This window comes from Paroedura picta, chromosome 2 (assembly GCF_049243985.1).
Source record: "Paroedura picta isolate Pp20150507F chromosome 2, Ppicta_v3.0, whole genome shotgun sequence".
In the NCBI taxonomy this organism is placed as follows: Eukaryota; Metazoa; Chordata; class Lepidosauria; order Squamata; family Gekkonidae; genus Paroedura; species Paroedura picta.
The window spans coordinates 85,803,295-85,818,448 of NC_135370.1; the positions used below are offsets into that span (position 1 = coordinate 85,803,295).

The 15,154-nt window shown below is 43.7% G+C and overlaps 1 protein-coding gene across 14 annotated transcripts in view; it reads left to right on the forward strand.

Moving 5' to 3' along the window:
* Nucleotides 1-15,154, forward strand: part of LOC143829878 (tetraspanin-4) — a 724,382-nt gene that overhangs the window by 698,698 nt on the left and 10,530 nt on the right. For all 14 annotated transcript variants that reach the window (XM_077321421.1, XM_077321433.1, XM_077321425.1 and 11 more), the window contains 2 exons: nucleotides 3,157-3,258; nucleotides 9,051-9,182. In XM_077321421.1, coding sequence (XP_077177536.1) covers nucleotides 3,157-3,258; nucleotides 9,051-9,182 — 234 coding nt within the window. The remainder of the gene's footprint in view (nucleotides 1-3,156; nucleotides 3,259-9,050; nucleotides 9,183-15,154) is intronic.

Sequence of the window (15,154 nt, forward strand, 5' to 3'; positions counted from 1 at the left end):
CATGCATGAGCCTTAACATAGCTGCTTCAACTTGGTTTATCATTTGTGTGTCGACAATAACCAGGATGATTATCTGCATGATGAGTGCCTTTCCTTCATACTGTCTGCTAATCATTGCTGATGTTGGAGAGAAGCTCTCATAATAAGTACAAGCATATGGAATTTGAACACCCAGCTGAAAGGAGCCACAGTGCAACTCATGTATGAAAATATTATATGACACTGCATATTTTAATGACCACCTCAATAAGAAAGTAATAAAACAAGATAGAACAGTTCAAATGTGGTCACGTTTATTTATTTATCAGTTAGATTTACAAACCGCTGCTCCCAGCAAGCTGGCTTGCAGCAGTTCACAGAATTAATATAAAAACATGAAAACAAATCTTTAACCATTCCTGTGGAGCAGATAATAAAACAGTAAGGGCCCAGAGGGTGGGCCCTGTCCGGGATGAGGAAGGGTGCTGATAGGCCCCTTCCCCCGGACTGACAATCGGAGGGCGCCTGCCGATTGGGCCCTCCGATTGTTAGTCCGGCGGCAAGGGACCAATTGTGATCCACGCGCAGCGAAACGCCTACCAATCCACCCTCCCTCCGAGTTCGGCCGCATGCAGCCAGCCGCCACCATTACCTGACTCGCCATGGACAGGGCAGGTCGCCGCCTGGCCGTGCACCCAGAAGGCACCAGAGGCGGCAGCTGTAGCACCGGCACCGGCTGTGGCCGCCAACTGGATGCCTCGCCACCAACCCACACAGGTGGGAGCAGGTCACGGCACCAGCTGGTGCCGCCAGACACACCAGCGGTGGCAGCAGCACCTGTCCCACCCGCTAAAAGGACACCCACCAGCCCATGCAGCCAGGAGCAGCTCCAGCCACCCCCCTCTGAGTTCAGCCGCATGCGGCCGGCTGCTGCCATTATCTGACTCGCCGTGGACAGGGCAGTTCACCACCTGGCTGCGTGCCCGTAGGGGCCAGCGGCGGCGGCCGTAGCACCGGCACCAGCTGCAGCTGCCAACTGGATGCCTCACTGCTGGCCCGCACAGGCAGGAGTGGGCCGCAGCACCAGCTGGCGCCGCCAGGCACACCAGCGGCAGCACCTACCCCGCCCGCTAAGAGGACAGCTCGCCAGCCAGCCCACGCAGCCAGGAACAGCCGGCAGCGCACCCTGCAGGAGCGGCGACAGTGGCGCCATAGCCGCCGCCAGCTGCCACGCAAGCACCAGCCATGACGCAGCCCGAGCCGCCCGCGAACACAACACATTGCCCACCGGCCCATGCAGGCAGCAGCGGAAGCCAGCAGCAACCCGCCAGCCGCTGAAGACACAGCCCATCGACTATGTCCTGACCTCCAGTCCACCCGCCACCATTTGACGCCTCGCCCCCCAAAACACATGTAGGCCGCAGGATGGGGGGGCACAGGACGAGGCGGCGGCGGCTCACAGGCCACCCCACGCCCAGCCCTGGGTGCGGGGCCTGGCCCAGCAAAGCCGCAGAGCCGCCCTGCCCAAACTGCAAGCCCTGCTAGCGCCCGCTGTATTTTGAGTACAGTTCCTAGTCTCCCATAAAAACACAATATTAACATTTTAATATTAATATTAACCCCAATATTAACATCCTCCAAGATCTCTAACATAAATATGGCAGTATACAATTCCAGGATAAAAACTCCTCCCGTGCTTTCATCAGTATTTCCCCTTGATTTCAAACTGGGCAGTGAAGAGGACTCCTTCACATCTCTTTGAACTTATAACAAATCAGTGGTAGAACACAGATGACATATTGTTTATTTTTCACCCATCCCAGCAATAATTTTTTTTAAATCCCGAGAAAGCCCCCTACAGTATCTTTTTATCCTGTTTATGCCTATTCACTGCCTGTATGTCCCTCTGCCTTCCACCTTGTTGCTCTATGAACAGCATTTTCTTCTCCCTCAGGTCACGATTCCATCAAATCAGAAATCATTCAGTGAATGTACTGATATGAGGCAGCTACTTAGCCCATCAGGTGTGGCTGCAGGATGAGATTTGTAAAGCCAATTCAGAGTGTGGGCAAGAAGTATTGCCCACATTCTGATTGGTTGTTATGTGCAGCATACACTTCGCATCATTGGCACAAAAACAACTGCTACCACCAAGGGTACCTTTGGAGGGGGCAAAACACATGTGAAAGGCATTCTACCCACTCTGAACCCTTGTTTGGTTCAGCCATAAATTAAACTTTTCAAACGGAAATGACTATAAATCGGAAGCTGCTTATGTCTATTGAGAATTTTGTTTTTGTCAAGTGGAATGGTTTTTGGAAGCAGACAACTCAGATGCAGCACTTCCCATCTGCAGTGCTGACAGTTCTTCCATAACACAGAGCTGTTCCACACAGGGCTATTTCCTGTTTATGCCCTAGCCTATGGAGTTTTGTGAAAATAAAAAGGAAGGAGGCAGCCCACCACCCAAGATACTATTTAAGTGATTCCTATAACAAACACATCCTTCACCAAAGAGAACTCTCAGATGTAAAAGCTGGGAGTTATTCTTCCAAAAGATCACTACACAAGCCAGATGCAACATGCATAAACCTCCCTTTTAGAATCAGGCAGCAATTATAATGCATGAACTTGGGGGCGGAAGAATCAACGATCATTTATTATAACATTCATACTAGATTATAGCTGCAACATTGACTCAGTGTGCCCTAAAGAACTGGGCAGATTTTTTAAGGTCATCATTTTGAATGTGAATATTTACAACTCCCTGGTTGCCAACCACCTCAGAAAAGGCATTCTTCCTTTGGACATGGGGGAATGCCTCTTTTGAAATAATGCACTCATGTGTCACAGTGGGCGTATTCAAACAAGGATTTCCCCCCCAGAACTACTATTCTATCCATGTGCAGATGTAATGTTAAAAGTCATACAATTAAGAGTCCAAGGGTTTAAGGTTATTTTTAATGCAGAGATGGTCATTCCATATACATTTTTAAACTGGTGAATTGTTTGATGGGATCACAATGTCACCCAACAGCTTGCCACAAGTGGCTTACACGTCGCGTTTCTGGTGCTATTATTGCCATGAATCCCCAGGGTAAACGTAATCTGCAAAGTGCCATTGTGGACCTACTTACCCAGCATACATATATATAATTGTATGTGTTTTGTTTCCAGATTGATAAGTATGCTCAGCGGGACCTGAAGAAAGGGCTTCATTTGTATGGAACTGATGGGAATATTGGCTTAACTAATGCATGGAGCATCATACAAACAGATGTAAGCCTACTTTTTTTTTGTTCTTGCTGTTGTTCCTTTCATCTTTTTTCCACACAGGTTTGATATATGCATCTGGGTCTGAACTTCCAGGATAATGAGAAGGATTTAATGTTGTTCCTGTCCTTGTGCTACAAAACTGTGTCACCTGTATTGTACCTTACAATACCCGTAGCATAACAGTCCTTTTTTTAGCTGTAATAAAGGAATAATAAATAGGAGTCAACAGTATCTTCAAGACTAAAAATAAACAGAAAAATCAACTTTTATAAAATGTAAGTTTCGTCAAATGTACTATAGTGGTCTGCCAGTCTTTTCATTCTTTAAGATGTCACTAGACTATTTATTTTTGCTGCAACAAATTTAACTGACCTTCTGAGATTATTTCTGCCTATAGAAAATGTACTTGCAGCTTTGGGATCCATTACATCTCGGTGATGGTCTCAGCTATGCAGACAGGGACACATCCAAACAGATGAATTTCTTGCACTTTTAATTAGATTCAGGTGGGTAGCTGTGTTGGTCTGAAGTAGCAGAATAAAATTTGAGTCTTTAAGAGAATTCTCCACCTACGTTTATGGGGATCTTTCCCTTTAAAAGAACTCTTGAAATAAACTAAATGTTTTATGAAGAAAAGGAGAAAGAATAAAACAAATCACACACACAAGAGCTAAAAGAGAAACACAGGGAGGAGCAGGGAAAAGTTATTTCAGGGAAGGTCTATAATTACTGGTCTTGAAGAGATCCCTGGCCACAAAACAACCAAGATTTTAAGAGATAAGAGAGCCCAACAAAGTGGGGACATATGTGAAGGATCCAACACACACACTGCATCAGTGGCTGGGTGCTCTTGATACAGGGCAAAAATGCATCCTGGAGCAAGCTAACATTTGCCCCAAAAAACAACAACTTGATGGGCTTTCCTAAGGTCGAAAAAAGATATGAGGAAAGTTCATCCTGTAAGTCTGGGAAAGCTAAGGGGTTTGGTGAATAGAATTAAGAATTGATTAAGTGGTGCTTAATTAGGGTAAGGGGGTGCAGTGGCAGTAATGTTGGACTTCATCAGATTAGTCCAAGGGTGAGTCAATAGAGCCTGAATAACCAGCTGCTCTAACTCACCTTCCAAAATACTTGGAAGAAGAGTTGTTTTTTTATACTCTGCCTTTCACTACTAGGAGTCTCAAAGCAGCTTACAGCTCCCTACAACAGACACTCTGTGAGGTGGTTGGAGCTCAGAGAGTCCTGATATTACAGCTGTGTGAGAACAGCATTAGCAGAGCTGTAACTAGCCCAAGGTCGCCCAGTTGGCTGCACATGGAGAAGCAGAAAGTAAAACCGGCTCACCAGTTTAGAAGTTGCTGCTCTTAACTACTACACTATGCTTGCCCAGGCTTGTGTTATTTTGGCCCAGGCAGTGTCCTGTACTTATGATTTTTGAGATGATGTTTTAAGAAGGGCGTTTCTGCCTCCCTAAGCTATTAGCTGCCCCTCTGTGAAAGGAGTGGTCTGACTGCTAACACTGTGTTTATTTATATACACACACACACACACACAAACTTCATTGTTTGCATTGTCTGCAGGCACCTTAGCATATCCTAATAGTTCACATAATAGCATGCTTTAGGATGCTTTGGGCTGATCCTGCGTTGAGCAGGGAGTTGGACTAGATGGCCTGTATGGCCCCTTCCAACTCTATGATTCTGTTCTTAAGGAGGGAGGTCTGTCAATTGAACTATGTAGCTGCAGCATAACGCTGCAGACTACCCAGAGAATCAGTTTAATGCTTTTACAGTTATGGAGAACATGCCTAATTTAAGTTGAACAATTCCTATACCTGAATAACATCAAGGCTAGCAAAACAATGGAAATATGAGCGGAGCACATCTGTTCGTGGAACGACTCCCAAAGTCTTTTTCTTCCCCTCTTCTTCTCTAGCATACATAGGGTGAGCACAAAGGCATTATGTATATACCCCCGCACACACACACACTCACAAGTTCAGCTCAATCCAACCCTCTGTTTCCTAACCAGAACTTATGTAACCATAGCAGCCTACACCATTGTCTATCCGCAAACCAAGGCGGGATCTCCTGGTCCCTTTGGAGTTCTCCTAGTGTGGGTGCTGTGCCTCACAAGGGAACATCTTACTTTGAGTCATTGGACTGGTGATGGTATTTGCATTTCAAGCAGCACAAACATAGTTCTTTGCAAATAATTTCTAGCTCTTTGGCTGTTGATGTGCCCTGTATCGATGTCCTGAAGCATCCTTCTGCCTCTGCAATGATGATGCCTGTGTTGTAACCCTCCACCTCCAGGACATTTATTTGGATAAATTTGAGATTGTGCTTCTCAGACTGTGCTTTCCTGCCAAACATCAGTATATTTTCTCAAAAGAGGATTCTGAGCCATCTGGCAATGGGTCCTGTTGAGGACCCGAGCAATCCCCAGGCTCTTTGAAAGTAGCCTTCAGTGTTCAGGAGCCAAAGCAGTCACACATGTGGTGCAAAACATGCTGCTCCACTGGCCCTTTAACATCCTGCTGTCTGATGGAGCCTTTAGCCAAGGATGGGGAAACAAAAAGATGGGTTGCAGCTGGAGCCTCCACTGAGCCTGGCCCCAGGATGAGACAGGACCTTCATAAGGTCAGAGAAGACATACTGGCTCTTACTTCTGGAGTTAAAAGAGGCAGGAGATAGATGAAGAACCAAGATGATGGAAACCTTCTTCCCTGTCAGACTGAAGCCAGTGGGAATAGTACACATCTGTCTCCTACTTGCATGGTTCTGCCATACTTGGACAAGTCTACATCTCCCTCTGTCAATTCCTTTCTTGCAACATTACTTCTTGAATAAAAACCAAACCCTGTCCTTAGGTACTATACTACATAAGCTGTTTGAATTATTCCATGCCCTCCCTTGTTGGTTGTAATTGCTCCAGATTTAGTACAAGTAATCACTGGGATCCTTGTGTCTCAATATTCCTTTTGTACTCTGCACAATAGGAGAGGCTTGTCATAATCCCAGTGGTTTGTTCTCATTCCAGCTTGAGTAGCTACATTGCCTGCCAAAATTCTTCTTGTATATTTGCATGGATTTGATGTTCAACATTCTTAATCCTTATCTGCTGTGCACAAGTTGGAAAAGGCAATAATTTTAGGTGTACTGCCCATTTTTGCAGAGGAACACGTTGGGTTTATTTACAGATATTACATTTGGATCTATATTAATTCAATCTCAAGAAAGTAAATGGGAGGAGCAGTAACCTATTCATCATGGGTTGTGGGGAAAACAGAATAAGAAACTTAAAATATATGATGGTCATTTTAAGACACTAATTTACTAGGTACTCAATTTTGAATTATCTGTTCTATCAGATCCCCTTTTGCTAATGCAGCTGGTATCAAACAGGCAGTGTCATTTACTACCACAATAAGAGGAAATAAATATCTAGATCTGTCAGCCTTTTAAGTCATTGGACTTTACTGAAAGGTGTACAACAGCACGTTCCTCTACTGCTAGGGATGAAACACACCAGATAATCAGCATCAGTCAGTTTGGCAATTTTTGTTTTTCTTGAGTATCCAACCTGAAAAATCTTATGAGACTCATAAGCTTGTAACAGCAACACTTTGTATTCTCTCACTCTAGTTTCTTCCCACATGGCCACCATGGCTACAAACTACTACAGTTCCCCATTTGTTCTGCTACCAGGGATATCATTCGTACTTGTATTTTTAAAGGGTCGAGGTTTTTTTTTCTCAATTTCTGCTCTGAAATTTGTCTTTTCTGGCACAGACCCAAATTGACCCCTTACTTGCCCCATATCAGTCAATGCACTTTTATAAGTACTACAAACATTATCCTGTAGCAATTAGGGACTAAAATGGTAGATTAACATAATTCAAATGACAAATATTGCTGATGTGCTATAACATCCAAGTTGCACTAGGACAGGCTTCCCAAACATGGCACCTATGACCAGAGTGACACCCACTAGTACTTTCCCAGTATCTGCCAAGCTTCAGAAAGTAAGCAAGGCCTTTATGAAGCAGGGCTTATTATTGGCTACTCTCGTTTAACTTAAAAGGTTTTCCATAAATGCAATGGCAACACCTACCACTGGAGAATCAGAAGAATGCAAAAGCATCCCGGCTGGTGGTTCCATCCCTCCTTCAAGGTTTCATTGTTTATTCACCCTTCTCTTTCTCCCTCCTCTCACCTCCACTCTGGGCTTTCCTTTGTTTTTCCTCCCTTTCTGCTGTTCTCTTGCAAAGTGTGGCAATCATTCTAGGTTGGGTTCCTCTTCCTATGACAGCCATTCCCTCTCAAAATTTCAAAGATGCCCATAAGTTCAAAAAAGTGTGCACTAGCAGAAATGAATAGTAACACAGCCAAACATGTATCAGGACTACTGTATGTTGGATGGAGATCCACTGGGTTGTCACTGGGTTGCCTGAGAGCAATAAATGTTCCATGGACCAAGCAGCGCTGTGCTGCATTAAATGAAAAAAAATGCAAAAAGCCATACTTTGCAGATCAAAGCAGAAAGCAATGCAGAAAGCCATACTTTGCAGAGCAAAGTGTATAAGAGAAGCTCAAACTCTTCCAGAAAACATTCTGCCTTTTTAACCAGAGCAATAAATTGCTCACCTTCCTGGAGCACTAAAATTCTCATCCATATTCTGGGTAGGTTTGATAGAAAAGATACATATCAAAGTTTAGTACTCTGCTCCTTGGGAAAAGTTTGCTGCTTGCAATCTCAGCTCCCAGATCATGACTATCTATATTACTAAATGTCAAAGACAATTTCAAAGCAGAGCATGTGAGACTCGGAAGCCACTCATCTTTAAAATATATATAATAAAACGTGTTTCATTGCTGTAACCATTTCATTTGCTATTCATTTTTCCTGGTGGTGCTAGCATACTTGTAATAGCATAATGCATATTATTTTTCATCATTGCACCCAGTAGTGCTGACAATTCAGTTGTTTGACTACAAACAGTTTGCTGAGTCATACTTTAAAAAAAAAACAAGCACAGGAAATGGTGGCAAGAAATTGATTTTCATGCTGGGATTTTTTTTTTGTCATTGGTAGAATGTTAGTTCTCTGTTACTTTTGTTAACTAGCATAAGATCCTAAAATAACAGGTTCTCACATTTTATTTTGTGCTTACCTGATGGTTGGTCTGCCAGTCTTGGGTCCTCCAAGGTGAGGCCTGGTCAACATTACCCTCTGGTTAAACTGAACAATCGAAGCTCAATATGAGCCATTCTGTTATCACACCTAGGATTGTGATGGGCATTGCTTAAGTGGGAGGACATCTCCTCTCACCATTTTTGCAGGACCTGAAGATGGCGAAAATGTCTGGAAAGCCATTACCACTATTACTTATGCTCAAGTCCCATCAGTCAGCAAGTGACTTACTCTAATTTCACACTGCATCTGGAGGTTTACAGATCTTTTGGATGCTATTGGCTGAGCTATTTTAATAGGACAAGGGGCCCACGCCAATCTTAGCCTAGCTGTCTGAATACCACAGAGATTAGGTGTTTTAGAATTTTAATTCTAAGTTCAATGATAAATTCTTTAAATGTAAATCCATGCAAGTATTTCAAGTATAAATGACTGAATTCACTCTAGAAGCTTCCATGAAATAATCCAGCCTTCCAGATTCTAGGAATTGTATTTTGTGAAGTGTGGTGGATTACCCACTGGATCCATCCAATGTGACATACCCACTAGGCTGTCTTAGTTCTTTCTATTCTTATTGTCAAATGTTTTTTTTCCTCCAGTTCAGATGCTGTGGAGTATCAAACTACACTGACTGGTTTGAAGTGTACAATACAACACGGGTGCCAGATTCATGCTGCCTGGAATTCAGTGAGAACTGTGGGCTTCACTCCCCAGGGACCTGGTGGAAAGCAGTGAGTACATATCCAAGTTAATGATGCTAATCAAACTTTAGTTGGAACTATAGTGATTCTACTGTAGTTAGGTTCTAGTACTGTAGAAATGCCAGATGAAGCTTTTTCATCCCAGCACATGACCTAATATTGATGAAAAAATATCATAATGATCTGTTCATCTCAGATTACTATGTGACATCCAATGAAGATAAAAAGATTTTGCTTGCCGCCAATGTATTTAAATGTGAACTGCTTTGTTTGTAAAGACCCAGGAAAAACTAAAGGGCATTACCGGCTCAGCCTCAGCCCTCACACCCAACAAGGGCAAAAGCTTCAGCTTGAATTTAATGCAGAGTTTCTGTCAGTGTCCATCATGACTTGATCACTACTTCCTTGATCTCGGCTGTTGTAAGAATGGGTCCTTTGAAGAGTTGAAGTTTTTTGTAATTGAAAAATGTAATTGAAAAATGATTTCAATAAATATAGTATTTATAGCCAAACGCTGGCAGGGGCTCATGGGAATTGTAGTCCATGGACATCTGGAGGGCCGCAGTTTGACTACCCCTGATCTAATGGCTTGACTACCTCTACAAGCTGTTTCCTGATGCATTTGAAGAAATACTTATTGTTTGTTTTACTGTATTTAGTAATCCACTCATAAAAAGTCTCTTTTTGCTTGCCTCGTTATCAACTTATATTTTAGCTGCCAGAACTTGTGCTCCCTTCTGTTCATATATTTTGGTTAAACTACTTTTTAAAGAATGCTTTTTTTTGTATTTTATAGCTTCCTTGATTTGGTTCATTAACTACATATGCATCTTTTTAGACTTGGTGATACCTTTCCTAATGGGAGGCAATCTGGCTAATGTGGTTTTAAATAGTTTTCAAGCATCCTGGGTCGAATCTGCACTGAGCTTTTTTCCCTCTCTCATTCCATCTTTGCCTTATTTGATGTGTATTTTGTTTTAAATTTAAATTTTAAATGTTCCATTCTCCGAATACAGTCTGAAGCAGTCTGAAGCAGCAAATGCCAAAAATTTGTATGGCCGAATCATAGCCATTCAAATAGTCTCCAAAGCAATTCAGCCATTAAAGTCAATGGTGTCATTAAAGTCAATGGGAATTTCCCCATTTCTGACTTCTCCAAGGCTTGAGTGGATCAGGGTTTAAGTTAGAGTCTCCAAACTTTCAGGGAGGGGAAGGGGCGATCTTTAACATGTAGATCCCGCTTTCCAAGCAAGAGGTGATGGGAATGAACAGGGATTACAGCTCAATCTTCACACAGAGCAGTTCCCATCAACTCCCCTGGAGAAAAGGGATGCTGCATGCCAGAGCAGGGGAGCTGTGCCTTCACACCCCAGCAATTCTGTGGTACCAGCCTCCAGGTGGTACATGGAGACACACTGAAATCACACCACACAACAGAGAGAGATCACTTCATTTCCATGGAGAGGAGGGGATGCCTGTTTACTGTCTTCTGGTTGGCTGGGTATAGCTTCTGCTGTGCTGGACCTTGGAGGATCCATCTTCATTGCGGCTGTTGTTTTCTGTGATCTGGATAGCCAGGTTTGATTCCCCACCAGTGTTTGATGTCCCGAGAGCTGGTTGACTTTGTCTAACTGCTGTCAAAGCTGTTCTCACACAACAGTTCTGTCAGAGCTCTCTGAGCCCCTCCCCCAACCTCTCAGGGAGTCTGATGCAGGGACAGGAAGAACAAGCAATTCTAAGCCGGTGGGTCCAATTCTAGGGGCTCCTCATCCTACCTCCATTAGATCCAGTTATGAGAAAAACTAGACTCTCTGTTCTGATCATAAATTCTCACCATCGGAAGTAATGGCCCATTATGTCCTATGGTGAGAATTCAATATCAGAATAGAGTCTCTTTTTTCTCATCAATGAATATAATGGAAGTAGGATGGAGCACCCTTTAGGGGAGCCCCTAGAATTGGACTCCCTTGTCCAATCTTTTTGAAACCTGGGAGGGAATAAGAGAAGAGGCTCCTGAAGCTACCCTGGAAGATTGGAGCCTCTGACTCAAACTCCCCCCCCCCATGCCACCACAAAAGCAGAAACCTGAAAATTCCCATTAAAGTCAATGGTGCCATTGACTTTAATGGCTGAATCAGAATAATCTGATTCAGACACCCCTTAAATGGTCTGAATTGGGTTCTTCCAAACCCAAAATGATCCGAATTTTTTTTTGGGTGCACATGCCCACACTTTTATAAGCCTTTTGGATTTACTTTCCCCTCCTCATTTTCTGAGAGGCTGCTGCCTCCCCTCCCCACCCCCTGCTTATGCAAGAAAAGATAGATAAACAAGCAACCTCTTGCCCCACTTGCCCCTCTCTGGGCTTGCTCTGGCTGTAGAGTCAGGAGACAAAAGGCAGGAATTAAAGCAGTCTCTAGCCTTGTGCTCGTTCAATGCTGGCTGCAGCTTCACACACACCACACGCACGTGCACGCACATACATACAGGCAAGAGTTGGTGGATGAGGTGAAGGAGGTGGGGACCCTAGGGGGAAGTGACCATGTCCTCATAGAATTCCTTTTGAGATGGGGAGACAAGGAAGCTTGTAGTCAGACGCGGATGTTGGATTTTCGTAGGGCAAACTTTAATAAACTCAGAGACATGATGAGTGTCATACCATGGACGAGAATGCTGGAAGGGAAGGGAGCATGTGAAGGGTGGGCGCTACTCAAACAGGAGCTATTGCATGCTCAATCAATGACTATCCCAGAAAGACGAAAACACTGCAGGAGCTCTAAGAAGCCTATTTGGATGAACAGAGAACTTCAAGAGGAACTAAGAAAGAAAAGGGAAATGTTCAGGAAATGGAGGGAAGGACAGAGCTCTAAAGAAGAGTACCTAGAGGTTACTAGGCACTGTAGATCAATCATCAGAAAGGCCAAAGCTGAGAGTGAGCTAAGATTGGCCAGGGAAGCCCATTGTAACAAGAAAAGATTTTTCAGTTATGTGAGGAGCAAACGTAAAGTAAAGGAGGCAATAGGCCCACTGTTGGTTGCGGATGGACAAACTCTAACGGAAGATGCAGAGAAAGCAGAAAGGCTTAGTGCCTATTTTACATCTGTTTTTTCCCACAGGTCAAAGTGTTTAGGCACATCTAGAGATGGCCATAGCCAAAGGACAGTGTCTGGGTGGCAGGTTAACATGGATAGAGAGGTTGTCGAGAGGCATTTAGCTGCACTGGATGAGTTCAAATCCCCTGGTCCGGATGAAATGCATCCGAGAGTACTCAAAGAACTTTCCAGGGAACTTGCACAGCCCTTGTCCATCATCTTCGGAACCTCTTTAAGGACTGGAGATGTCCCGGAGGACTGGAAGAGAGCAAATGTTATTCCGATCTTCAAAAAAGGGAGGAAGGATGACCTGGGAAACTACAGACCAGTGAGTCTGACCTCTGTTGTGGGGAAGATAATGGAGCAGATATTAAAGGGAGCGATCTGCAAACATCTGGAGGACAATTTGGTGATCCAAGGAAGTCAGCATGGATTTGTCTCCAACAGGTCCTGCCAGACCAACCTGGTTTCCTTTTTTGACCAAGTAACAGGTTTGCTGGATCGGGGAAATTCAGTTGATGTCATTTACTTGGATTTTAGTAAAGCTTTTGACAAGGTTCCCCATGATGTTCTGATGGATAAATTGAAGGACTGCAATCTGGATTTTCAGATAGTCAGGTGGATAGGGAATTGGTTAGAGAACCGCACTCAAAGAGTTGTTGTCAATGGTGTTTCATCAGACTGGAGAGAGGTGAGTAGCAGGGTACCTCAGGGCTCGGTGCTCGGCCCGGTACTTTTTAACATATTTATTAATGATCTAGATGAGGGGGTGGAGGGACTACTCATCAAGTTTGCAGATGACACCAAATTGGGAGGACTGGCAAATACTCCGGAAGATAGAGACAGAGTTCAACGAGATCTGAACACAATGGAAAAATGGGCAAATGAGAACAAGATGCAATTTAATAAAGATAAGTGTAAAGTTCTGCATCTGGGTCAGAAAAATGAAAAGCATGCCTACTGGATGGGGGATACGTTTCTAGGTAACACTGTGTGTGAACGAGACCTTGGGGTACTTGTGGATTGTAAACTAAACATGAGCAGGCAGTGTGATGCAGCGGTAAAAAAGGCAAATGCCATTTTGGGCTGTATCAACAGAGGCATCGCATCAAAATCACAAGATGTCATAGTCCCATTGTATACGGCACTGGTCAGACCACACTTGGAGTACTGTGTGCAGTTCTGGAGGCCTCACTTCAAGAAGGACGTAGATAAAATTGAAAGGGTACAGAGGAGAGCGACGAGGATGATCTGGGGCCAAGGGACCAAGCCCTATGAAGATAGGTTGAGGGACTTGGGAATGTTCAGCCTGGAGAAAAGGAGGTTGAGAGGGGACATGATAGCCCTCTTTAAGTATTTGAAAGGTTGTCACTTGGAGGAGGGCAGGATGCTGTTTCTGCTGGCTGCAGAGGAGAGGACACGCAGTAATGGGTTTAAACTTCAAGTACAACGATATAGGCTAGATATCAGGAAAAAGTTTTTCACAGTCAGAGTAGTTCAGCAGTGGAATAGGCTGCCTAAGGAGGTGGTGAGCGCCCCCTCACTGGCAGTCTTCAAGCAAAGGTTGGATACACACTTTTCTTGGATGCTTTAGGATGCTTAGGGCTGATCCTGCGTTGAGCAGGGGGTTGGACTAGATGGCCTGTATGGCCCCTTCCAACTCTATGATTCTATGATTCTATGATTCTACATACACATACAATCAAGCAAGAAGGAGACTGAAAATTGGGACAATGGAAGTGCAGAAGGGGGAACTGTTTCAAGTTGGGAAAAAGGAAGGCTGCAGATCCAGGTTCAGGTCAATCAGAATTCGGCAGGATCTTCAGTGGGAAAGAAATGTGAGTGCAGATTCTACCCTGGAGGGATTTGATTCTCTTTATTCTTCCATTCAGCTTCTTAATCTCATTGTTGTGAAGTTCCTCTTTCACAACCAAATGAGTTCATTTTGGACTTGGGCAACAGAAACCTCAACTGTAAGACATGGCTAGAGCACACATTTACCCAGTCAATGTGAGGATAGTTGAAGTCATCCGTTATTACAACATTTGCCACTTTTGTTGCCTCTCTTATTTCTTTCAACATTTTGATATCACCCTCATGATTTTGGTCCAATAGGCATCCCTACTTTTAAGGTGTCCTAAGGGAGTATCCAGTATCTTCACACATAGGAATTCTGTGGGGGAGTTTAAACTCCTAAGGACTTCTAGCTTATTTAATTCTATGCCTTCTTTGATTTATAGAGCAACACCCCCTCAGCATGTCCTTCCCTGTTCTGTCTACAACATTTATATTAAGGGATAACTCTACAGGCAGGATACAAAAAGTCAGTATATTATAACCAGTAAGATTTAGTTATTGGTTGACATACAAGAGAAACGAAATGCATCTGAATGACGTTAGCACCTTTTGCATGGTTACATGACCCATTCAACAGTTTCTCAGATTTATGCTTCAGACTGAAAAATCATGATTAGAGTGTGTGTGAGGGTTCAGTTTTAAGTATGCTTTTCACACATTGCCCCTTCCCCATCATTTCAGTTCAGTGCTGATTTAAACTGGGGATAAATATATGTTGAACACATTGAAAAACCTCTATCTGTCCAACATGCCAGAACATTGCCATACACATTCAGGAATAGATGCTGCACACTGGGCCTTAGCAGCCCTATTCTGTATATTTTCCAGTGACTATGGGTGTGTTGTCATGAAAAAGACCCATAAAAACTCCATACAATGGAGAAAAATTCTGCCTTTCTCTGGGAGCATTTCTGTATATTCAAGCTAAATACTACAGCTCCCATTAGAAATGTAGGTTGTTTCTGTGTCCTGAATAGAGTTATTGCAGTGAAGAACAGAGTGTGGTTTTTGGCCTCTCCTAAGCAGACTCTTACAAAGCCCACTAGCTGGCTT